Raw genomic sequence first — 26858 nt, forward strand, 5'->3', positions numbered from 1 at the left:
AGATCGGGAGTTTCGCCGCCGCAAGCCTCTGTAGCCACCAAAAACTAATCAGGACCCTGTTCCGACACCCTGCCGGAGGGGGGATCCATCACCGGTGGCCATCTTCATCATCCCGGCACTCTCCATGACGAGGAGGGAGTAGTTCACCCTCGGGGCTGAGGGTATGTACCAGTTGTTATGTGTTTTATCTCTCTCTCTCTCTCTCGTGTTCTTGATTTGGCATGATCTTGATGTATCACGAGCTTTGCTATTATAGTTGGATCTTATGATGTGTCTCCCCCTCTACTCTCTTGTAATGGATTGAGTTTTCCCTTTGAAGTTATCCTATCGAATTGAGTCTTTAAGGATTTGAGAACACTTGATGTATGTCTTGCATGTGCTTATCTGTGGTGACAATGGGATATTCACGTGATCTTTTTTATGTATGTTTTGGTGATCAACTTGCGGGTTCAGTGACCTTGTGAACTTATGCATAGTGGTTGGCACATGTTTTCATCTTGAATCTTCAGTAGAAACTTTGGGGCACTCTTTGAAGTACTTTGTGTTGGTTGGATAGATAAATTTGAGATTGTGTGATACATACTGTATGATCATGCCCACGGATACTTGAGGTGACATTGGAGTATCTAGGTGACATTAGGGTTTTGGTTGATTTGTGTCTTAAGGTGTTATTCTAGTACGAACTCTATGATAGATCGAACGGAAAGAATAGCTTCGTGTTATTTTACTACAGACTCTTGAATAGATCAATCAGAAAGGATAACTTTGAGGTGGTTTCGTACCCTACAATAATCTCTTCGTTTGTTCTCCGCTATTAGTGACTTTGGAGTGACTCTTTGTTGCATGTTGAGGGATAGTTATCTGATCCAGTTATGTTATTATTGTTGAGAGAACTTGCACTAATGAAAGTATGAACCTTAGGCCTTGTTTCCTAGCATTGCAATACCGTTTACGCTCACTTTTACCACTTGTTACCTTGCTGTTTTATATTTTGAAATTATAAATACTCATAACTACCATCCATATTGCACTTGTATCACCATCTCTTCGCCGAACTAGTGCACCTATACAATTTACCATTGTATTGGGTGGGTTAGGACACAAGAGACTCTTTGTTATTTGGTTGTAGGGTTGCTTGAGAGAGACCATCTTCATCCTACGCCTCCCACGGATTGATAAACCTTAGGTCATCCAGTTGAGGGAAATTTGCTACTGTCCTACAAACCTCTGCACTTGGAGGCCCAACAACGTCTACAAGAAGAAGGTTGCATAGTAGACATCAATGCTTCATGTGCAGTTAAGTTGGACATGCTCAAAGCATTTGACAGGGTGGAGTGGCACTACCTAGAAGCGATGATGATCAAGCTTGGTTTTGTGATAAATTCATCAGGCTAGTTATGAAATGTGTATCATCAGTCCGCTTCTCTGTGAAGGTTAATCGAGCACTCCTACCATTCTTTCAGCCGACAAAAGGATTATAGCAAGGGTGTCCCATGTCCCCCTACCTATTCCTAATTTGTGTGGAAGGGTTTACTTCGCTGATGAACAATCATGCTGGCCCCCATATTGATCGTGGGATTCACGTGAGTGTACGCTCACCATGGGTCAACCACCTACTGTTCGCGGATGACAGCATCATATTTCTTGGCGCAAATCTTCAGAGTGCGCGAAGATTGAATGAGATCCTGCAGATTTACGCAGAATGCTCCGGACAATCAGTGAACAAGGCCAAAAGTTCAGTTTACTTCAGTCTGAATGCAAGTCAACCTGTTCGTGAGATAGTAAAGCAAGAACTGGGAATTCTATCTAAAGCTTTCACGGAACGATACCTCGGTCTACCGACAGCGGTAGGACGTATAACCAGTGGCTCATTTGACCACATCAGAGAGAGGAGACATGCAAATATGCAAGGCTGGTCAGAGCGCTTCCTTGCATGCGCAGGAAGAGAGGTACTACTGAAATCAGTAATTCAAGCCATCCCCACCTTCAGTATGTCCTGTTTTCTATTGACAAAAAAAGTTTGCAAACAACTTACATCTTCAATGGCAAAATATTGCAATCTGGGTTTGTTGCACCAATTATACTGTATGGGTTCCCTTATAGTCTTTCTGTCAAAAAAAATTATATTGGTGGAGTAGCTCCATCGATAGGCGATCCTTGCATTGGCTATCATGGGAGAAACTGTCGGTACCAAAGGTTCAGGGAGGCATGGGGTTTAGAGAACTTGAGAAATTCAATCTGGCGCTTCTCGGGAAGCATGGCTAGCGGCTAATAACCCACCCCAACTCCCTTTGCTCTCGTGTCCTCAAGGGGAAATATTTCCCAGACTATGACTTCATGCAGGTCAATGCTCCATCCTCCTCATCAGCGACATGGAAAGCTATTATTGCAGGGAGAACAACACTGCAAGCGGGGTTGATCAATCGTGTTGGAAACGGTGAACCAATCTCTATCTGGAACGATCCCTGGATCCCCACATCCTCTTCCCTCAAGCCCATGGGGTTGCTAGGGAACGATCCGCTCGAGCGTGTCTCGGAGCTTATTGATTCCAACATGGGATCTTGGGATTGTGAAAAAGTACGACATAACTTTCTTTCACCTGATGTAGAGGCTATATTAAACATTCCTATTCGACGCAACGGTGGAGAAGATTTCTTGGCATGGGCCTTTGAAAGATCCGGAGAGTACACTATAAAATCAGCCTACCGTGCTCTTGTGACTCAGAACGAGCGTCGAGCTCTAGAGGAAGGGACGACAGAGGGAACTTCAACTTCTCAGAAACAGTTGTGGACTGCTATATGGAAACTCAAAGTGGTCCCAAGAGTTCATGTTTTCATGTGGAGAGTTCTCAGGGATACTGCCTGATTATGCCAACATGAAATACCATCATATCCGCACCAACTCTCGGTGCGACTTGTGCAAAGCAATGGATGAAGACCTCTTCCATGCATTGGTTCATTGCTCACATGCGCAAGCTTTCTGGTCTGCAGCAAAGGAAGTCATTGGTCTCAAACTTCCACGGCTGCATCCAGACACATGGGAACGAGACCTAGTGGTTGACACTAGATTCTTAGACTCGGACGTATTCAAGATCATTACAATCATGCATTCAATCTGGACCTCGAGGAACCGCTGGACACACGATGAGAAGGTTATGACCCCGCCCAAGCAATCAAATGGGCTCGAGATGACCTATCTATACTCGATATGCCTCCGAACCAGCGACAAAACACGAGGACTCAGAAGTTGATCCCACCCCAGCCCGGGTGGATCAAAATCAACACAGATGGCGCACTGGACACACAACTCCGGGTGGGAGGTGTCGGGGATATACCCCGCGGCGTAAACCGGCCGGAAGTTTAACCCGGCCGGACTTGGCGGTTTATCTGAAGACCCCGCTGGCACTTGGCGATTCACCGGGCGACCCGTTTGGACCTGGCGGTTCACGACTCATTGGTAACCCGGCAGGTGGGTGCGAGGAGCGACAAGACCTGGTGGCCCAACGGGCGGTTCATGAAGGCCGGTTCATACTATGGTGGGCCGGTTTAAGAGGAAAGGCAGGAGGAATATTTACCTTACAAGGAGTTAAGACCAGGACTTGTATCCGGTTTGTATTAGAGATAGACTAGTCCTAATCCTAATAGGACTCCACATGTAACCCGCCCCTTCAACATATATAAGGAGGGGCAGGGCTCCCCAAAGAGGGACAAGCTACAAGAAAGAAGAAACAATCTTAGGGCTAGACACAAAGAGGAGAGCCGGTTTACGGCGATTCCCTCGTGATGATAATGAGACATAGCCTCAAACAGCATGTAGGGTTGTTACCGGATGCTGTTTCCCGGGGTCCGAAGCTGTCTAAATCCCTGTCTTGTGTTACATCTCTCGATTCCGCTCAACCCCTCTCAAGCTACCACATAGATGCGTTGGCCTCACGACTAAGTCCTTACCCTAGGATATTCGACGTGACAAATCCACGACAATTGGCGCCCACCGTGGGGCCCGCGCACGGTGGTGATGAGTTCTTGGAGGGATCTCTTCAGGGATCGAGAAACTCGCGATTGATCAGGATGAGAAAGAGCCGGCACGGAACGATCGTATGAGCTGCCGGACAACCATAAGCATACCCAAGTTTATCAGAATTATGGTTAATTTTGGAGCTGACAGATACAAGATTGGAGATGAAAAATTAGGGTTGCAGTTGTGTACGTCGCCGTGCCCGTGCGTTTTCGCCGCGTCCGAGACGAGATCTGCCGCACAGGTGATTTATCAAAGACGTCGCTATCCAAGACGAGTTGATTTGCGCACAAATCGCCCAGGCTGCAGCCTTTTTTAGCCGAGACCGACAGTCCTCCGCCGAGTTCCGCTGTCAATCACGGGTCGCTTCCACATCAAACCACAGCTTCAAGTCCCAAGGAGATCAATTACCGATTTGTTTGCTTAAATAAATCTAGTCACCGTGGTGTACTAGCTGAAAGTGCTCTGTTTACAATCCTCAAATCCTAGTCACTGTGGCTACACTACTGCTGCATCACGTGAAGGCCAAAACCACGGAGACGCAGGCGCACAAGACTACTGGGATGATACACGAACAGAGTTCAGAAAAAAAAAAATTACGTGGTGGAGCCACGACCCAAACTCGGATGAGGCCACTTGGACTCTGCGGCCTCGGTCATTGCCAGCGCCGGTGCACGCTCGCCTGCATCTTTCCTCCGCGGTCGCGCCAGGCCTCTGCTCGCCTCGCTGACAGCCGACGTGGGCCTGTCTCAATCTACTGCTACTCAACCGGCATGCGTTTCAGCCACGAGAGATCTTCACCACCGCCCCTTCCATGGCTGGCTTCTAGCCAATATATCCCTCTGCGGCCTTGAGATGCGGATGCCGCGGACTGGCGCCACAAGCCGTCTTGCCGTGCGCCCACTCCGCTGTGGTTAAGCCGCCGGCCGTCTCACCTCTGTGGTGAGCCGCCGTGCCGGTTTGCCTCGCCGCCAAGCTGGCCTCGCCTCTCGTACTTCGAGTCGCCGCTTCGTCAAGTGGCCCTGCTTCCGAGACGCTTTCCGGTTTGATCTCCGAGTCACCCGCAGCCGCGGCCTTCTTCTGAGCCGTCCCGGTTTAGCCTCGCCTCCCAGTCGTAAGCCACCTCGAAGCTGCCGCGGACGCCATTCACCTCCGCCGGAAACCGGCATCTGCTGCTGCCGACCCGGCCTCTACTGCTGCTAAACCGACCTCCCCTGTTGTCGTGAGTCGCTGCGACCGCACATCGACCCACCTCGGATGAGCCGCCGGCCACTCAACTTAGGTTCTGCCGTGGCTCCGCCTTCTTCAAGACTGCGCCACCCCACCTTCTCGTGTTTGGCTTCATCCGCTGCCAAGGGCCCTCGCCAAGCTACTGAATCGCCGGCGTCCCCTTGCCTTGCCGTTGTGCTGTTTCTTCAAATCAACCGCGCCATAAGACGCCCAAATTGTTGCTCCACTTCTGTTGTTACCCCGCTGAGCTACGAATTATTCATATAAAGGACAACAAGACAAAAGCTCCATCAGAATTGCCAAAACTGCATCAGGGTTTTCTGAAGAAGGCCTAGCTCCCGGTGGTGAGAGAGAGAGAGATCATACAAGCATCATTCTACGACGCTATTCGTTTAGTAAAACAGGCCACCGAACAAGCATAAAGGCAAATTTCTACCATGGATATCCATGGTTTACATTGCCCGTCAGACGCTAAAAAGGAAGCCAGTGGCAGCCTGCGTGGGATGTTAGGCACTGCCATCTCCATTTTCTCAAAAGAAGACACAGGCAAAATCGACTAGCACTTACAGTACAGCCGCTTATACGGTGAGGGAGTTCTACTACTAGTAGTAGTAACCCATCCAGACTAAAATACTAGCACATGCACAGTGCTACTAGATCCAATTAAATTCTAGCATGTGTCCAAATACATCACGTGAAATCTATCCGATCTATTTTTATTTATATATTTTCATTTCTATGAGCACAATTACTCTGGCTGTAATATTTTTACGCAGGATGATTATTAAAAAAAAAGATGGTATTATACTACAGAGGCACGTTCGGCTGTGCCGCGCAGTTTCACGGACACACGTATCACGGTCCGTTTTACATCAACGCGCCAACCGACTCGCCCGTCCGCACCACCTTACAACACCACGGACGATTCGCCTGTCCGCCCTGGCCACCGGTTCATGCGTCCGCACCGGTTTACAACGCGGAGGATAACTTGCTCGTCCGCACCTGTTTACAACACCGCGGCCGGTTCAACTGTTTGCTCGCATGGCCGACTTGCCCATGATGGATTTCAGCTTCACTATGGTGATCGTCAAACTCCGCGGTGGATATTTTCTGGCTAACATATCAGGTGAAATACACCCACTATATTTTCATATTATATATTGCTTTCTTTAAAAAGAGCAAAATACTCTGGCTTGCAAGTTTTCCAATGCAGGACAAATTGTCTATTCCAAAAAGGGATTATTATACCGCTGAGCTATTGGATAACCCATGCCGGTTTATATCGCGATCCAATCGCGTCAACTCGTCAGGACCATACGGATTATCCAATAACGCATGCACAGGCCGCCGTCCCCCGCAGTCCGGTCTACATCAACATACCGGGCCGCACCTGTCTGCATGAGTTGTTTATTGAGTATGGGCAAGTCACAGTTTGGGTAGCCTGTTTTTCTTTCAACAAAATGGAGGCAAATTACCATATACTATCAACAGTCGTCTGCACTGGATTGCTCAATGGGCAGGCGCACAAGTCGCCGCCACTGCAGTTTGGTTAATTTCAAATCGCCAGTTGGAAGGAACCATTGGCCGAGTTGCTGACACGGCTCATATGGGATCATTTATAAACCCACCGCAGTCACCTCAACTTTCTGTGGACTCACATCATGCTATCAAACACCAAATGATATACAAGTTATGCCGGTTTATATCACGGTCAAATATGGAGAGTTTCAAGCCAACTCCTCGAGTCACCTTGAGACTCGGGGGCTACGATGACATGACTCAGCAAATCTTGCCAGTTTCAGCAAATTTAAGAACCCAGGACGATGGAGGGAAAGATAACCCGGTCCCGGAGGCTACTGTTATTTGAAGTCCGTCAGAAAATTTCCGGCTTAGAAAAAATATGACAATTATAGAATCCCGGCTCAATGAAGAAGTTTCGGGTCATCAGAAAAGATTCCGGTTTAAAATCCGGCTCAAGGGAAGCCAGTCTCACTGAAGCTCTCAAATCCGGTTTAACAATGTCCGGTTCAAAAAAGGAATTAATTTCTCGCAAGTTCGAGTTGAAAGGCCGTCAGAAAATTCCCGGCTGAAAATGAAGATTCCGATTTGCAATCCTGTTTAAGGGACGTCTGTTCTCCCACAAAGCTTTGAAGCTCTCACTATCCGGTTCAAGATCCCGGTTCAAGAAGAATTTATCTCTTGCAAAAAAGTTAAAAATTACCAAAGAGGACCTGCTGCCATGATGCGCGGTTCAAACATGGGTATCCTGCCTTATTGGCCTAACATATTATTGATCACATGGGGGCTTCTGCTTCATAAAGCGGGGTCTCTGTCTTTCTCGTCATGCGAGGTTACACGGAGTGGTTCTGTTTAAAGCGACCTCCGGTTTACCCCTTGACATTTGTTTTTTATATATCACTGGGGGCCTTGGTCGTGTCCGAACCAACGAACACCCTTTGATAGGCGACAACCACCAGATCATTTGGGGACATGGTCAAGTCTGAACCAGTCACGCCTCTTGGTCGGCCTAAGGCCACAAAATCACTTGGGAGCATGGTCGAACCCGAACCATTGCCACGCCTCTTGATCTGGCATATATGCCACGAATCATTTGGGGACCTGGCTGACTTGAATCATTGTCACTCCTATTGGGGGCCTTGATCCTGTCCGACCATGGTAATACCATCTGATCAGCTCAGTATAGCATATTTTTGCAAACGGTTTTTATCATTGCCTTTGCTTCCATATTTTTTCATAACTGTTATTTGATTTTTGTTGCATTTTTTAAACCGACAACGTTTTAATCCGGTTCAACTATCAATTACAAATTGACGGAACACGGTCAAGTCCTAATCCGGGGGCCATCTGCCCGGTTTGATTTTCTATTATCATCCTATTATGGAGTAAGCCGGCGTTCATTAACCTGGCTTGACTTTCAATTACAAATTGTCAGTACATGACCAATTATAATCCGGCGATTATTAATCCGGTCTGGTTCGACTACATGTCACCAGTATTATATATGGATAATCCGGTGTCTATCATAACCCGGTGCGGTTTTATCATAAACCGACACAATATGGAAGGAGTTATCAGTACTCAAGATTGGGATTATCACCCTTACTACAGAAAGTTGGTAAACCAGCGAGGTGATTCAATGTCACAGGTATGATATATTTCATATTTGATTGTTCTTAAGTGCAGCCTTGGTTATAAACCCAGGTTATATGTTGGGCATTATGACCCGCCGGCGGTAAACCGCCAGGACACTTTAAACTTGTTGTATGCAGAAACAGGTTGAATAAAGCATGATTATAAATCGTCGGCATTTATTAAACTGGCCTGGCTTTTGAATATAAGTCACCAGTATATATTTGGATTGCGACATTGGAATCATGCGCTTATAAATCATTGGGTTATATCATTCAAATAGCCGAACTTGGCTGAATTTTCATTATGATATTGAATGAATATGGTTTTCATACCGGATTATATTATCTTGAATAGCCAACATGGCTGGATTTTTATTAATAACCGATATTATTGAGGTTTTCAAAGTCGCTTTAGCGCACTGGATATTATTTTATCAAAGGATATGGTTTATTCTACAATTGAAGGAATAGTCCCGAGTCGCTGCAGGCTTACGACCTGGCACTTGGGGGCTACATTATTCAAATTGAGGTTATATGCAAGTCTCATGTCGCTGCAAGCATGCACCATGACACTTGAGGGCTAATGCAAAGTCATTTTTTGCTCATTTTATTGAAGACCCGACTCATCATATCATAATGAGCCGGCCCTTGAGGGCTACCAATTGCTCCTGTCAAACATTCAAGGTATACAAGACTTAATCCATTATATTAAAGGGTTCATTGCTCGGTTGGTAAAACACAAAGCTCTTGACCTTGTGGACGTGGGTTCAAGCCCTACGATGGAAGCTACATTATAAGATGTTATTTTCATTGAAGTATACATAAACTCCCAGCTTAATAATTATCTTATTAAGCCGGCCCTTGGGGGCTACACTGGTTGAACTTTTTTGAGCATCAGGCAATTACAAGTCCCAGGTTGCTGCAAGCATGACAACCCGACACTTGGGGGCTACATAATATGGAGTGTTCAGTTTTTATTCGTGACTGGGATGAACAACAGGGATTTCTTCATCCGAGGCAGTATTCATATTGAAGCAAGTCTTAAACCATCACTTTGTTCTGCTCAAGACTTGGGGGCTACAGGTAATATGCATATAAGGAGAAATGTTTTCAAATTCTCAGTTTTGAGCAAACCAGATTGACCCGATGTCACCAATTAATCATTACGACCTTGTGGCTGCAACCCGGCGTCATCAACAATCATAACCCGGCGTCTATAAACGGTCATAATCCGGAATCATCTGTTTTATAACCCGGCCATTTTGGTAATGTTAAACCGGCAAGTTTTTACATCTTCAAACCGGTTGAATATCAGATGAGTATTTCAAAGACCAATATTTCTTAAACCGGCGCTTTGGAAGCCGACTCAAGTGGATTATTTTTCACAATATTTTTCTATGAGAAACCAACGTCAGCAATTTGAGTATGAAGCTGGTTTATTGACCCGGATTTTCTAGAAGAAGGAAATGACAAGGACTTCAGAATGATCAGACGCCGGTTTTCAAGAATTCTTAACCTGAAGCATAGTCTGTCAAATTTGTTCTTGTATTTGTTTTACAAGATCAGTTTAACATGGATAAATCTAAATTAAACTGGGGGCTAATGTCGGGGATATACCCCGCGGCGTAAACCGGCCGGAAGTTTAACCCGGCCGGACTTGGCGGTTTATCTGAAGACCCGCTGGCACTTGGCGATTCACCGGGCGACCCGTTTGGACCTGGCGGTTCACGACTCATTGGTAACCCGGCAGGTGGGTGCGAGGAGCGACAAGACCTGGTGGCCCAACGGGCGGTTCATGAAGGCCGGTTCATACTATGGTGGGCCGGTTTAAAAGGAAAGGCAGGAGGAATATTTACCTTACAAGGAGTTAAGACCAGGACTTGTATCCGGTTTGTATTAGAGATAGACTAGTCCTAATTCTAATAGGACTCCACATGTAACCCGCCCCTTCAACATGTATAAGGAGGGGCAGGGCTCCCCAAAGAGGGACAAGCTACAAGAAAGAAGAAACAATCTTAGGGCTAGACACAAAGAGGAGAGCCGGTTTACGGCGATTCCCTCGTGATGATAATGAGACATAGCCTCAAACAGCATGTAGGGTTGTTACCGGATGATGTTTCCCGGGGTCCGAAGCTGTCTAAATCCCTGTCTTGTGTTACATCTCTCGATTCCGCTCAACCCCTCTCAAGCTACCACATAGATGCGTTGGCCTCACGACTAAGTCCTTACCCTAGGATATCTGACGTGACAAATCCACGACAGGAGGCGTGGGGGGAGTTGCCCGCTCGCATCTCTCCTTCATGGGTGCATGGTGCAAGCCAATCCCAGGTATTACTGACCCTTTCAGTGCCGAAGTTCTAGCATCGCGAGAAGGAGTGATATTCGCCCAACTGAGGGGCTTCTCGCATGTGGCAATGGAAGTGGTCTGCCTGGAGGTAGCGAACCTCTGGAATTCGCATCACAGTCCCAGATCGATTGTGAAGCCTATCTTTGATGAAATCAAGGAAAGAGCTGCGAGCTTTGTCTCCTTCTCGATTCAGCATGCCGTAAGAGAAGCCAATTGTCCGGCTGATCTTTGTGCGAAGCATGCGACTACGCTTTCCGTTTCAGATGTTTGGATGGACACCTGCCCATCCTTCTTAGTTAGCAGCTTCTTAGCTGATTATAATCGGATCTCTATCATGCAATAAAGCTCCTTAATTTCGCGTCAAAAAAAAGGTTGTGGTGCAGGCCCCTCCCGTATTGACGAGGCAGACTTCGCAAAAAAACTTGGCCGCTTGCTCGCCCGCTTGGCTGTAGTCTGTCAAGTCTGCCAAAATGATTGCTTGCCTCCTTGCGGAGGAGGTTTGTACGGACAAAATGAAGAAGGTGAAGAAGGCTATCAGGAGTATAGGCAAGAAGAGTGACGCCATTAGAAAGGTGGCTGCGGTGGCTTAATGGAGGATGCTCAGTCTCTTCGTCGCCCATCTTCAGTTGACTCGCCTATGTGGATTTGGTGGCGTTCGGTGGTTTTGTTGACGGTTTTGTTGCAACATTGATCTGCGATGGCCCGTGGTTGTTGTATGTTATGGAGTTCTTTTCCTAGCGAGTAGTCCGCATTTGATTTGTATTTATCGATTTTTGGCCGGTTTTTTAATTAACTGGTCAATTCTTTTCTTTTTAATTAATCGATGAGGCAGATCTTTTGCCTTCATTTTGAAAAAAAGCTGTGGTGCATGTATACGCATGTCAGGACAACCGCCGGGGTCGATTGTCGTTAGTGTCAGTAGTGTAAGTGTACATGCATGGTTACTGTCCGATGCGATGTTGTTTTCACAGAAAAATCCGCGTGAGTCGTCATTTTCATATAATATTTTTTCAAAAAGGGACGCTTTATTGCTTAAAAGGTTTAAGCATTACACCCGGCCTCTGCATAATTAAGATGCACACAGCCAACAAAGTTCTCACACCAAGGCAAAATAAAAGAATAAGGCGATATACAAGAAAAATGAAATCTGTATAATGCCTAAACTGAAGGTGGCCCAATCCTAAGATCATGCTGCCACCCACGTTGGAAAAAAATATCCCTCGCCGAAGCCTCCAATCGTGTACACACCTCCATAAACAGGTCTCCATTCTCCACTTGTTGTAGAGAGGACCATAAACAAAGAGTCCCGGTACATCTGTAGATAACCTGCATAAGAGAAGTACTTTTATCACTAAATTTTTTATCATTTCTACATAGCCAAAGCGACCAAATCACGGCAAGCGCTTCCACCCTGATAAGAGTTCTAAACTTGTGATCAATCCCATGTAGTCAGTTGCCAAATATATTAGCAACAATACAGGGAGGATACAAGCCAGACGCTATTTGGATGACTGACCATATAGAACGAGCCAATTTACATTGGAAGAATAAATGTTTTATTTTCTCATCATGTGGACAAAAGACACATTGTGTACTTTCATGCCAATTCCTCTTAATAAGGTTATCTTTAGTAAGAATGACTCCGCGATGAAGATACCATGCAAAGATTTTATTCTTAAGAGGTATCTTCATCTTCCAGATCTTCTTATTATTATCAACTGGCACGTCAGACTGGATCAAAGCTCTATACATAGAATCCACTTAGAATTTCCCACTCCCATGTAGGTTCCAACGAAATACATCGGACCCTTGTGACAACTGTACCGTGGCTAACCGCTGGAGTAGTATGTTCCACGATTGGAGTCTAGGTCCAATTAAATCCCTTCTGAACGTCACATTTCACGGAAATGATTCCAAAACCTTGGCGTAGTATCATCCTTGTGACGCACAATATTATATAGAGCTGGATATTGTTCACGGAGTGTAGCATTACCTAGCCACTTATCCTCCCAGAATCTAATTTCCGAGCCATCCTTAATCAAGAAGGACCCATAGCGGAAGAAATGTTTCTTTGTTGCCATTAGTCCCGCCCAAAAATGGGAGTCCCCAGTCTTCCAGTATACTTGTGATACCGCCTTTGAACCCACATATTTTCTTCTAAGGAGTGTTTGCCATACACCATCTTCCGTCAATAACTTAAACAACCATTTGCCGAGAAGGGCCCTATTCTTAACCTCAAGGTCATGAATGCCCAACCCGCCTTGGTCCTTGGGACGACAAACCACACTCCATTTAGCCAGTCGATATTTCTTTCTCTCGCTATCTCCTTGCCAAAAGAATCTCGATCGGAAGTAATCCAATCTATATAATACTCCTTTCGGCAACTGGAAGAAGGAAATCATATATAGTACCGTATTACTTAGTACTGAATTTATGAGGACCAACCTTCCACCCAGAGATAGCAGTTTACCTTTCCAACTACTAAGTCTTTTTTGTAGTCTCTCCTCGACGTATTTCCATTCAGCATTTGTGAGTCTCCGATAATGTATCGATATCCCCAAATAAGTGATCAGAAACTGGCCCAACCCGCATCCGAATAGGTTAGCATACAGATGGGCCTCGTCTTGAGCCTTGCCAAAACAAAACAATTCACTTTTATGGAAATTGGTCTTAAGCCCTGAGAGTTGCTCGAATGCTGATAAAATTAATTTCAGATTTCTTGCTTTCTCGAGGTCATGATCCATAAAGAGAATTGTATCGTCAGCATATTGAAGGATGGAGAGACCACCATCAACTAGATGATTCACCACCCCATCAATTTGGCCATCAACCTTAGCATGCTCAATCATGACAGCTAGCATATCTGCCACTATATTGAATAGCATGGGCGATGCTGGGTCACCTTGTAGCAATCCTTTCTTCGTTTGGAAATAGTTACCAATGTCATCATTGACTTTAATGGCAACACTACCTCCAGCCACGAAGCTATGGATCATTGCGCGCCACTCTGCAGAAAATCCTTTTATTCTGAGAGTCTGTTGAAGAAAAGACCACTTGACTTTGTCGTAAGCTTTTTCAAAGTCGATTTTAAGAACTACCCCATTCAGTTTTTTCCGATGCAATTCGTGGACTATTTCATGAAGGACAACAACCCCATCTAGGATGTTTCTGCCTTGCATGAAAGCAGTTTGAGAAGGACGAACCATATGTACAGGAACCGAATGTAGTATAATCGTCGCAACCTTCGTGAATATTTTAAAACTGACATTAAGGAGGCAGATTGGCCTATACTGTTGTATCCTTTCAACCTCATTAACCGTAGGTAATAAAATAATTTCATCGAAGTTTAATCGAAACAACTCTAGTTGGCCAACGTGAAGGCAGCTAAACAGGAGTAGGAGATCATGCTTGATGACATCCCAAAAGTTTTGGTAGAACTCAGCGGGAAAACCATCTGGACCCGGAGCTTTGTTGTGCTCCATTAGGAAAACCGCCTTTCTAACTTCCTCCTCAGAAAATGGAGCTGTTAGAAGGCTATTTTTTGCATCAGAAACTTGCGGGATGTCATCTATTCGAGACTCATCCATCAAGAAGTTTCCTTCCTCAGGTGTTCCGAATAGATTTTTGTAATAGTTAGTTATATAAGACTTAAGTTTCTCATGCCCTTCAATCGTGCCCTCCTCCTGATGTAGGGAATGAATAAGTTTCTTCGGGTGTCTACCATTGGCGACACCATGGAAATATCTCGTATTCGAATCACCTTTCAGGATAAACTGAGAGATTGAGTGCTGGTACCACTTAAGTTCCTCCTCACGTAGCATGCGAGCTAACTGGGCATTCGATTGACTCTTGATCTCTATCTCATGCTCAGAGAGAGGTCTAATCTCTGCCAAAGCTTCTAAATCATCAATAATAGATGAAAGACGAAGCTTTTCTTTTTTGAGGACACCTGCAGTGTGCCTAGCCCAACCACGAAGGAACTTACGTAAAGCACGCATTTTGTTGTTCCATTTGTGAATTGGGGTAAGTCCGGCAACCGTTTTATCCCACACCTCCTTGACCATGTCTTGGAATCCATCCCGATGCAACCAACCCAGTTCAAACTTGAACTTGCGTCTGTGCTGCCGTCGTGGCAATCCAGTAGATAAGAGGATGGGTGCATGGTCTGAGATAGCCTCTATATGAGGTAGAGCGCGAACAGAGACCATTGGGAATTTGGATTCCCAGTCGGTATCCATTAACACGCGATCTAGTTTCTCATATGTCGGCTCCGGGAGACTGTTCGCCCAAGTGAACTGTCTTCCAGTCATGGAAACCTCTTGCAGATCTAGACTGTCTATGACAGCGTTGAAAAGGAAAGGCCAATGATTATCAAACCTACCACGGCTTTTCTCATTTGGAAATCGTAGCAAATTAAAATCCCCACTAATAAGAATGGGATAGGGATTATATTTCGCCAGATTAACCAATTCACGGAGAAAAGCAGCCTTGAACTCATCCTGGGCTGCCCCATACACGGCGACGAGGGACCATGTGAAGTTGTCAGCTTTGTTTCGGATATGGAGTTTAATGTGAAACTCACTCTCCGAAGAAGCCAGAACATCCATAGTCCCTGTGTTAACGCCAAGTAAAATGCCCCCAGAACGACCTCGAGGTGGCCGTGAAATCCAATTATAGTCAATCCCGCCAGAAAGACGGTTAAGAAGACTTACTGAGAAATCACATCTCCCCATTTCAGATAAGGCCAAAAAGTCTAAATTATACTCCCTATTACATTCCACAATGAATAGATGTTTAGCCAAGTCACCAAGACCTCTGCTATTAAAAAACATGCCATTCATGAGGAAACAATAGGAGATTTAGAAACTTTCACCCTCTTAGAGGGTTTATGACCTCTTTTCGAACGGTCAGACTTGGAGCTGTAGCTCAATCAATGAACTAAGCCCGGGCTCCTCCAAGCCCACGTCCGAAACCTCCCCTACTACATGAGCGAGTAGCTGACCATCTGATGTGGCATGCACCTCCTCGTCATCTAGATGTGAGAAGAAAGATTTGCTCGAAACTCGTGGTTTAACCTTTAATCGGTCATATTCCAAATGTCTCAAAGCGTTTGCAGAAACAGAAATATCATTTTCATTATTTCCTAGACTAACGCCCACTTTATTCAACTTAGAAACTATGAATGTAGTAGAAAAGGATAAAAATGATTTGGGTGATGACGAAGTACCTTGGTTGTCGAGGTTCTGGGTTGCTTTACGTCGCATAACCTTGGTCAAAGAGTCCTCGTTAGTGGCCGTCCTACCATCATCGGCCACCAAATGACGGCCACTCCGGTGTGTGGGTGTCACCTCCAATGAAGAATGTCGCACAAGCACCCCTGCTGGAGGAGGGGACGAGGGTGGAGTAGCAACCCCCTACCCGGCAGCCTCGATCGCCAGTTCACACGACGCCGCCAGTAAAGATGGCGTGTCAGTACACGGGACCACGGGACCACGGGAGGAGCTTGGAAAGAAGAGGTGGACACGTCCGGCTCCGTCAGATGCTGAGGAGCAGCAGCGGAAGCGTCCTGCTCCACAGGAGTCCGAAGAGCCGCCGAGCGTGCAGCACTGCATGGATGCACGCCCGTCGATGCACTACATGGCTTAATACCCGAGGCAACACTGTATGGCTGTACATACGTGAGTAGTCCTTCATGATCCAGCCCTCCTGTAGTATGCATGCGCTGCTCCAACTGCGCTGCTTGCTGGACGGCCTCATCCCCAGCCTCAGGATGCCAGTTCTTCAAACGCGCACCAGGGCGCCCCGGAGTACCGCCGGCTCCCTGCACCTGCTTGGGTACAGCCAGCTTCGACGGCGCCGTCCGTGTCGTCGACGGCGGCTGCGACGCCACCTCAGCAGCTCATTGTACATTATCAGAAGGAGAGGCCGAGTGCCCTGCCGAGCCGCCGGTGGCCTGCATCGCCTGGAGGGCAGCGGGCGGCGACGTAGCTGCCCGAGAAGGCGATGACGGCTGTGATATATATATTGCCCGTGGTGTATGAGGCAAAGGTGACTCCTGCCGGTGCACTCGTGAGGATTTATGAAGACCCGCGGCATGCTCCATGCCTCTCGGCGTCTGCCACGAGGAGTTAAATGGAGTGACGGCCAAGAACACAGAACCGCCTCCCGTCGCACCACCAGAGCCCCCACTCGACAGACCATGAGACACATTAATGTTATTCACCGGAGCAGCACTAGACGACGGATGGTTGGATGGTTGTTCTGAGGTGTCCATCTCATCGTCCTTCTCCTTGGTGCCGCTCTCATCGTCAGCATCATCACCCTTGCGTTTCCAGATATACGGGACAAAGTCAGGATCCGAAATGTATCATGCTGGCTCCCTCCTGAACGTGAAGGCGTAGCCCTTGAGCTTAACCAGCACATCTGTTGCAACAAAAGGCCCCGCAACATCTTTGTCTTTAGACAAAAACTGAGTGTTGGTCATAGCCACGAGAATCCGGACAACACCACGGCGTCGAAGGCTAATGATATCCTCATCTAAGGTCTTGTCCATCAAAGTACCAATAGCCGAAAGCCCCCAAAAATGACGCGCTGTATGAGGAACACCCTCAACATGGAGCCCAATCTGCTGAAGCTCCAGCTTATGTGGGACCTCCTGTGATCTCCATGCTGTGACGGTCATCTGGACATTAACCGACGGCACGTTCATCTAAATTAATGGCTATTAAGCCATATAATATATCTGTAGCACTTCCTGGCTTCCCGTTAATGGGTCTGGACCGTGCTAATTGGCGGTTACCCGCTGGGCAAGACAACGGCGATCGCTTTCCGACAGCAGCGCTCTACCCGTGCATGATGGATGTGTCTTGGGGTGCGTGAAAGCGATTTTCCTCTCACATTTACACGTGGACCAACTTTCAGCATATATTTTTACCACGTCAAAAAATGAGTCATCTCTATCTTATTCTCACACGGACACGGTGACACAGGCACGCTATATTTCTCTCGATGCGGGGTAGACCTCGGTAGATAAACTAGTTATAAACACAATCTACTCAAAAATAGAAAAAAGAAACTGGTTAAACACAAAAGCTACAGGGAGGATAAGATACGTGCGGATGGCAGGGGTTTGGAGCCCGCGTATTCGTTGCAAGTTGGACGTACGTGCTGACCGGAGAAGGAAACAAGCTATCCCAAAGGTTTTATAAAAAAACAAGGTATACCTCATATGATATTTTCCCACAAAAAAAACCCTCATATGATTTAAACCTCCACAGAAAAGATAGTAAATTTGGCAATTTTGCAGTAAATGGTTGTTCTTCTACTGTGGCGTTCTTAATCGAGAGCCGTTTTATTTGTTTGGTAGTAAAAGCCAGCGCCAGTCTTGCTTAGTTCTTCTTTGGATCTCTGCTTCAGGGTCACAGATTAAATATCTCATGACTCTTAGACATACTTGTGTGGCTCCTGATCCTTCGGTGGTAAATGAGATTAAATATCTCATGACTCTTAGACATACTTGTGTTACTCATGTCTCTCGTTCACAAAATAAAGCTAGTGATAGCTTAGCTAGTTTTGGTAGAATTCATGGCAGGACGATGACCTGGTTTGGGTCTGGTCCGCCGGATGTTTTGGAGATCGTTCGTAAGGACTGTAACAACTCTTTGATTGAGTAATGCAAGTATTTCTCCCGAAAAAAGAAAAGGGTCGCAGCTATGCTGCCCTCGATGTGGGTGGCCGAGTTCTGAAATGGATCTTCATGCGTTTCTACACGGCCTATGGAGTGAGGGTTGGGTCGACGTTCGTCCACGGTGAAGTCAGGGCCGCTTGTTCGGGGATTAGGGATGGCGATGACACCTGTTTGTGGAGAACTGATGACGATGATACCCGTGTGCTAGCTCGATGAGGCACTCTTTGCAAAGTTGTGTGTGAGATATCTATGTGTGCCGCTCACCGGTTTGTTATAGTTTTCGCCCGGTTTGTCATTAATTAACCAAACAATTCTCTTCTGCTTAATTATTGGATGAGGCAAGTATTCTTCCTTGGTTTCGAAAAAAACTCAGATCAAACATGAGCATAAATTTGAAGTTGTGGAGCGTGAAAGGGGTTCACATTTTTAATCGGTGATCATAAGTTCATAACCACAATTTGTACTTCCTAAATCAGCGACAACTAATATGAACGGAGGGACTAGTTAGGATTAGGAGAACAAATGTTATATCATTTGTGAAAAAAGTTATGAGTAAGTATTTTACCGAGACTGTGAGAATTACTTCATCTAGTATTTTATTCCTTTTAGGGTCTTTCTTAGGCCTCTTTTGGGAAACTCGTATCTCCTTAATTATTTACTTGATTAAATTTCACGAGTGAACACATGTGCGTACACGTGGTACTTATCACGACGGCTATCTTGGTGCATATTACCTCCGTTGTAATTGTATCTGTGCAACTAATGCTTTGCAGGCAGCTGCACTTAGCACATGCAGTGACATGGCTAAAGATGGAGTATCAGAATCAAATCCTGGCGCAGGCCTCAGCTGGTCTTGCCAATAGCAGGCAGTGGTATACGCGTGTCGGGCAAAACCGCGTAGGTTGCCATTTTCTAGTTCTTTTTTGTTTTTGAATACTTCAATATCACAGAGTTTAAATTGCCCCGGCACTGGCAAAATAAAGAGTTTAAATTGTCAGTTCGTCACGTACGAAAAGCTAGCTCATACACAGCCTCATTCGAACTAGACATCATCTATACTCTGAGTTCTAGTTGGCCAAATTAGATTCGTATCCGCCCACGAGTGTTGCCAATATTTTTGATCATTGGCTGGACGGTATTTTAAATAGGTTGAAAACGCTAATAAGGATGGGAGAGTATGCCTTATTATGGTCGCTTTGGCTATGTAGAAGTGATTTGGTTTTTAATAACAAAAATGTCTCTACGCTGCAAGTTATTGTCCGTTGTGCGTACTTGCTTCGTACGTGGTCTACACTATAACAAGCGAAATACCAACCATTATTCAAGGTGGTCTGTACGCGGTTGGAGCAGGTGGCTATGAAGGTTTTTGCCCAACATGGGTGGCAGCGTAATCTCCGGATCGGTCCACCATCCATTTTGACATAGGCATAGTCTCGGTCTATAGGACTACTGTTACTGAATTGTCGGCTATTTTACGTTCTTTTGTCAGACTATTGGTGTTTGGCTGTGTGCATTCTAGTTATGCAGAGGCCGGGTGATACTCTTAATGATTTGTATCTCTTGATGCTACGTTTGAAGTTAATAAAAATGCCCTTTATCGAAAAAAAGTTGGCCAAGTTAGATGATGATGGGCTAGAGTATCATTTATCTCTTATCTCTTACTAGGTGCCATGGGCCTTGTGCCATCTTTGTGGCCGTTCTTGCGTCTTCCCTGGATTTGGATTTTGGAGGTCCGTTGAGATTCCTTCCTCCGGGAAGGATGGGTTCCGTGAAGCTAGGCTCCAAGTTGGATGCTGCTTTTTCATGAGGCGAAGCCAATTAAAGTGTGCTAGCTAGTTCCTTTTGCCGCCCATGGTTGCCACTTGGGACATATATGATTCATGTACTCGCCGACATTAAACAGTTACATAAGACTCTCTCAGTCTTCTGCATTTGATCGATGAAAGGCGTATTTCACTGGATGATTTGTTGATAATCTGGATTTCTGTTGCAAGCAAGCATGTTTCATCTTATCTTTTGTATATATTACTCTAATTTTTTCTGAGGTTCTGAATAAAAAACTGCAAGTGTAAAATATTGTGTTGGCAGCTTTTTAGGGGCATGCATAAAAACAGGGAAACATTAGAATCCTCTAGTACCGGAGTTTTACAGTTTACTATACATCATCGGCTCATGTATAACTGGGAAACATTAGAATCCTCTAAAAACAGGGACTTTATGATGCATGCATGATTATTGTGTAAGTCAAGAATGATGGAAATTGTTTATGTTGCTACTTGTTGTATAGTTTTTTTATAGATAAAACCTTGTATAGCTGGTACGTTTGTCCCATGCACTTCCAATATGCTTACACAATTCTTCCGAGGAATGCAAAGTCTTCAAATTTATATGCTTATACCTTTCCACTTGCAGTATGTAACTATATGGATGCATGCATATGCATATATATATTCTATATATATAGTAGGTTGGGGTAGGACCATCGGACCACTGTGGCGACGGTAGTCTATAAGTCTATTCGACCTTACAGTAACACTATACTACTGTTGAGCTTAGAGAAGACAACGTTGCACTAATATAACCATCACACAGTGTTGCCAAGTTAACAGGTCGCTCTAAACTAATGGCCCCGCATCATGGGCTGCGTCACCATCGTGACGTGGGCCAACTCGGCCCCCCATCGCCCACTTGCCCCTACTCTCAAGGATTGCTATATATACCCCTTGCCAGCAGCAGAGCAGCTCACACCAGTCACCACCAATCACCACCACCACTACCTCTACCATTACGCCTATCATTCGTGATAAGCCCTAGCTAGCTAGTGAGTGAGCTCAGAGAGCTTTGGTAACGAGGCATGGACGAGCTGTACGTCCAGTCGCTGGTGCTGGCGGCGGTGGCCGTGGCCCTGCTGCAGGTGCTCAAGGTCTACCTGAAACCGATGCGGGAGAGGGCGCCGCCGGGGCCGTGGAAGCTGCCGGTGATCGGCAGCATGCACCACCTGCTGAACGTGCTGCCGCACCGCAAGCTGCGGGACCTGGCGGACGCGCACGGCCCGTTCATGATGCTGCAGCTCGGCCAGACGCCGCTGGTGGTGGTGTCGTCCAAGGAGACGGCGCGGCTGGTGCTCAAGACCCACGACACCAACTTCGCCACCCGCCCCAAGCTCCTCGCCGGCGAGATCGTCGGCTACGAGTGGGCCGACATCCTCTTCTCCCCCTCCGGCGACTACTGGCGCAAGCTCCGCCAGCTCTGCGCCGCCGAGATCCTCAGCCCCAAGCGCGTGCTCTCCTTCCGCCACATCAGGGAGGACGAAGTAATTAATTAACTATCTGAACGTGGCAACAGAAAACGCCAGAGTATCCCATAATTGAACTTACAAGTAGTTAAGTACTGTGCGTAACACAGCTACACTTAGCAGCACGGCCGAAAAGTTAAAGTACGTAACACAGAACAGTCGCGTGAAAAAAATACCGGCACCACAAGATTGAGACTTATGAATGAACAGTGTTTAGTTCGTCAGCTCGATTCGTGTTGACGCATGCATGCATGCATGCACACATATATGCAGGTGATGATGCGGATGGAGCAGATCCGCGAGGCGGGGTCGTCGACGCCGGTGAACCTGAGCGTCATGTTCCACAGCGTCACCAACAGCATCGTGGCGCGTGCGGCGTTCGGGAAGAAGCGGAAGAACGCGGCGGAGTTCATGGCGGCCATCAAGTCCGGCGTCGGCCTGGCAAGCGGCTTCAACATCCCCGACCTCTTCCCGACGTGGACCACCCTGCTCGCCACCATCACCGGCATGAAGCGCAGCCTCCAGGGCATCTACACCACGGTGGACGCCATCCTTGAGGAGATCATCGCCGAGAGGAAGGCCGCCCGCGCCGACAAGATCAAGGCCGGCGCCACGGAGAACGTGGACGAGAACCTGGTGGACGTGCTCATCGGCCTACAGGACAAGGGCGGCTTCGGGTTCCACCTGGACGACAGCAGGATGAAGGCCATCATCCTGGACATGTTCGCGGGCGGCACGGGCACGTCGGCGTCGGCCATGGAGTGGGGGATGTCGGAGCTGATGCGCAACCCGCGCGTGATGAGGAAGCTGCAGGCCCAGATCCGGGAGGCGTTCAAGGGGAAGGCGGTGGTGACGGAGGCCGACCTGCAGGCGAGCAACCTGCAGTACCTGAAGCTGGTGATCAAGGAGGCGCTCCGGCTGCACCCGCCGGCGCCGCTGCTGGTGCCCCGGGAGAGCATCGACCACTGCGAGATGGAAGGGTACACGGTGCCGGCCAAGTCGCGCGTGGTCATCAACGCGTGGGCCATCGGGCAGGACCCCAGGTACTGGGAGGCCGCCGAGGAGTTCCAGCCGGAGCGGTTCGAGGACGGCGCCGTGGACTTCACTGGCAGCAGCTACGAGTTCCTCCCGTTCGGCGCGGGACGAAGGATGTGCCCCGGCTTCAACTACGGGCTGGCCAGCATGGAGCTCGCCCTCGTCGGCCTCCTCTACCACTTCGACTGGTCGCTGCCGGAGGGCGTGGCCGAGGTCGACATGGAGGAGGCCCCCGGCCTCGGCGTGCGCCGCCGCACCCCGCTGATGCTCCTCGCCACCCCCTTCGTCCCGGCCGCCGTCGCGTAGCCACGTTTGGCTGCATGCCTCGTACCGACCTATCAATGATGCATGCACTGTGTGTGTGTCCGTCGGTGCGTCCCCATCTACTATCTAGTACCCACACACGCGCGCGTGTGTACAGTATCATTGAGTACGTTGCTTGTGTTGATGTGTGTGGTGTACGTGTGTCACGTGCAGTGTAACCATGGAGGCCCTAATACTTGAGGCCGATCGATCTGGCCGTACTGTATCTGCATGAATGATTGGATTGTTGTTACTCCCGTACGGGAGTACGTACTGCTGTTGTTTGAAACATTATTATGTTCTTTGTTTGTCCTGCCGGGGACATATCGCATGTATCACGGCAGTGACTCGGTGTAGGAGGCCGTGACTTGGTGAGGTACATACGTGTAATATTTCACGAAATAACCATATCACCATATCATATGATCGTACGTTCAGAAAATTCAGATACATCACTTAGGATTCATGCACCACAGTGCTCGATCAATCGGTTTAATCAAACAGCAAAGCATCTACGAACCGACACTGACATAGCTAGACGCTGCACTGCTAGTTCACGTGCATTTAGTATACCAAATAAATATAATATGAACATATATTCTATGATGGATCTGAAGATATCAATTTTGTCTTATGAACGTTAATAGTTTCTTGTATAAACACGGTCAAACTTCAAAGACTTTGAAATCTAGTATGCGGAGTAAAAATGATCGGAGAGAGTAAGAAAAAGTTCATGTCTGCATAATCCATCTTAGTTTTTTTAGGGGAAGAATCCATCTTAGCTGAAAGTAGCTACGAGTACGATGCAAAACATACGATGGACCGTGCGTAATCAACATGCATGCATACGTGGGCACGTGCAGAGGTACAGCTACCTAGTTCAGGCAAGCTCGAGCGGCCCAGGGCCTCTAAAAGGGGGAGAGGCTACAGATCAGTCGACTGAATTTTTCAGTTAGTGTCAGTCGCGTGGACCGTCGGATGAAAATCGTGTGGCAGCTAGATCTTCTTCTTCCTCAGCTCCCTGACCGCCAAACATGCCTCCGGCCGAACCGCCGACCACCGTCACCCGCGGCCGGCGGCGCTCCTGCTCCCGCCTCGCCGCCCTGCCCTCCCTAGGATCGCCCCCCGCTGTCGGTGTAGCGCCACCCCGGCTATCCCTCTAGCCCCCCCCCCACCCCCCCTACCTCTCCTGGTGACTGGATTTTTTTCTCCGGCGAAGTGCGCCCCCGCCCCACCACTGCCGTCCACCATCGCCCCCACTCTGAACCCTAAGATAGATACTGGGGTGATGACGGCGAGTCCCTTCCTCTTCTCCGGCGAGGTCTTTCCTTATCTCCAGTGAGCTCTTTCCTTCTCGTGCGTTCGTTCAAGAATCGTCCGACCACGAACTGAAAAATCAGTCGACTGATAAGTAGCTAAACTGTCTAAAAGGAGTAGGCCTCGCGTGCATGCAGCTGAAGGAGGACAATCACGAGGATGCATGGCCAGCAAGAGTACGAAAATCATCTGCATGGCCACATGGGCATAGGGATAAGTATACCTGGGCGTTGCACTGTTGCTGTACAATTTTGGCCTTTTGCCAATGCATGATTGACATGATATTCGCCTCTTCCAAAAAAACAAACGGTTTTGCTATTATTCAGATACCTGAAAATAATTGTTGCGTTGATTACTTATTTTTTTAGGAGGGCGGACCTTGTCGAAGAAGAAACGGTCCAACTATCTATCTTAGGAGGAAGCAACAACCTTATTATCTATCTTGGGGGGAAGCAACAGTCTCATTATCTATCTTAGGGGTCGGGGCGGGGATCCAGGGAGATCGCTGGAGTTGTTCACCGGTGGTGCGGGGCTTAGAGGGATGGTTAGGCAGCAGCCAACATGGTGGTGGGGGGAGGTCGAGAGGAGGTAGGGAGGATGATAGCCGCTGGACGCAGGGGGCGAAGGTAGGCGGTTAGGCTTGGGTTGGCCAATGACTACATGAGAAAGAAGAAGCTGGAGGTTGAAGATGAACAACGCCATATCTGTTTTCAGTCGTTGGATGAAAATCTAATGGCCTTTGATGAAAGTGACAGTGGCATATGTTTTTTCAAGTACATGTTAAATAGAAATAGTAGGTCCCAAACAAGCCAATATGCACTTTTGCCTGTGTTGGACGTACTGGAAATTTTCCTTTTAGCACGATATTTTAGTGCCTGATTCATTAAATCATAAGAAAATAGTAGAAGAGAAGTGTCCGAGTAACTAAGGGAAATCTGGGCAGAAACAAAGAGCACACTGGCCGATCTGGCGGCCCACAAGGCCCTTACAAACTGTGTTGCACTCTGAGACCTCATTGGGTTTAGAGAAAACCAAAATATGGCAATTAAGAAGAGTATAGCAATTTGATAGGACGATACTTGCCATCCTAAGGAAATTGTCTTTGCCTTGTTCTTACGCAAAAAAATAAGCTTTAAGTGAAAGTGTAGATTTCTCCAAGAAGACAAGAAATGAGTAGTATTCCTACGAAATTCCCGTATGCGTTTCCTACAAACCGAATACATGTATCTATAGGAAAAAATTTCTCTGAAATTCTTGTTCCTATGTTTTTTCTACAAAAATCCTCCAAATACCCAATGAGGCCTGAAATCTGGCTTTAAACCGTTAAGTAAACAGATGGAACCCTAGCTGCCGGTTGGGTCAATCGTAGGTCGACGTAACTAACACTCTTACGGTTGGACCGATCTGGTATTAACATGTAGTACTACAGCGCTTTCCGGGGAATCATGCACTCCCGTCTCTGAAATAGACTCTGCCTTAGCTGTATGCACAGTAGACAGTGCCCCATGTGGCCATGTGTAATGCGTGCAGCTATAATCTTTCCGGCTAAAGGATAGGTTTATACTATGCGGTGGTGCCCAGCGTTCACATCAGAAGAAATAATCGTAGTGCTATCTGTTTTCTCAGGCGAACATATTTACTAATTGCTATAATCTATATTGCGTATACCCAGAGTGTGACATGTCTAATGATACCAACATTTAAATAATACAATAAAATGTTTGGTACAAACTATAACGAAAAATACAGAAATTTGGCATAGAGACAACATGGTATAATGTGCTCGCACCTAGACATGTAAAAGAAAAGAATATGTTGAAAACGAAGAGGAAAAGAGATATAGTATTCACAGTAGAGGCTAAAAATGTGTACATTCATAGAACCAAACGTATATACATCCTGTTTTGATTTTATGTGTCCCATGTTATTCGAATTTTTGCAAAAAAAAGTTCATCATGCCATACTTTAGATCATTGTCATTTCCTTAATTTTTTTATCATTTATCCTACAATTTTTATGATGGTATAGCGATATATATCATTCATTGGTAGCACGAGATATGTTTTCCTATGCATATACATTTCAAGTATTCAACTTGAAAAAGGGCAGCTAAAAGAATCGACCACAAGACTATGAATCGCGCGGTCCGCCCAGTCCAAAGAAGCATATTCACTTGTAATTTCCTAACACTATAAATGAACGTAATTGTACGAGAATCATATGGATGGGTCGAATATAATCATTGAGTGCTGTTCTATATACTACTATTTGGCGATGCTGATGCACATGGCGAGTGCACATTGATTATTTCGGTCCACAGTTTAAACCAAGTACACGTTGCGTGCAAAGAAAAAAAGGTGCACGTTGCGCACGCGACAGTACAACACTTCGTTTTATTTTGGCAAACTTGGCCCCCCAAAGAAGGCCACTCTATACATTATCTCTAACATCGAATTACATATAAACAACCCACCAGGG

The 26858-nt window shown here is 46.8% G+C and overlaps 1 protein-coding gene across 1 annotated transcript; it reads left to right on the forward strand.

Moving 5' to 3' along the window:
* Positions 1-21191: 21191 nt before the first annotated feature.
* Positions 21192-23352, forward strand: LOC123116946 (premnaspirodiene oxygenase-like). Its single transcript, XM_044537811.1, has 2 exons — positions 21192-21743; positions 21999-23352. The coding sequence occupies exons 1-2, from the start codon at positions 21285-21287 to the stop codon at positions 23064-23066; spliced, it is 1527 nt and encodes a 508-aa protein (XP_044393746.1). The 5' UTR covers positions 21192-21284; the 3' UTR covers positions 23067-23352.
* The last annotated feature ends 3506 nt before the right edge of the window (positions 23353-26858 follow it).

Source organism: Triticum aestivum, chromosome 5B (assembly GCF_018294505.1).
Source record: "Triticum aestivum cultivar Chinese Spring chromosome 5B, IWGSC CS RefSeq v2.1, whole genome shotgun sequence".
Classification (NCBI taxonomy): Eukaryota; Viridiplantae; Streptophyta; class Magnoliopsida; order Poales; family Poaceae; genus Triticum; species Triticum aestivum.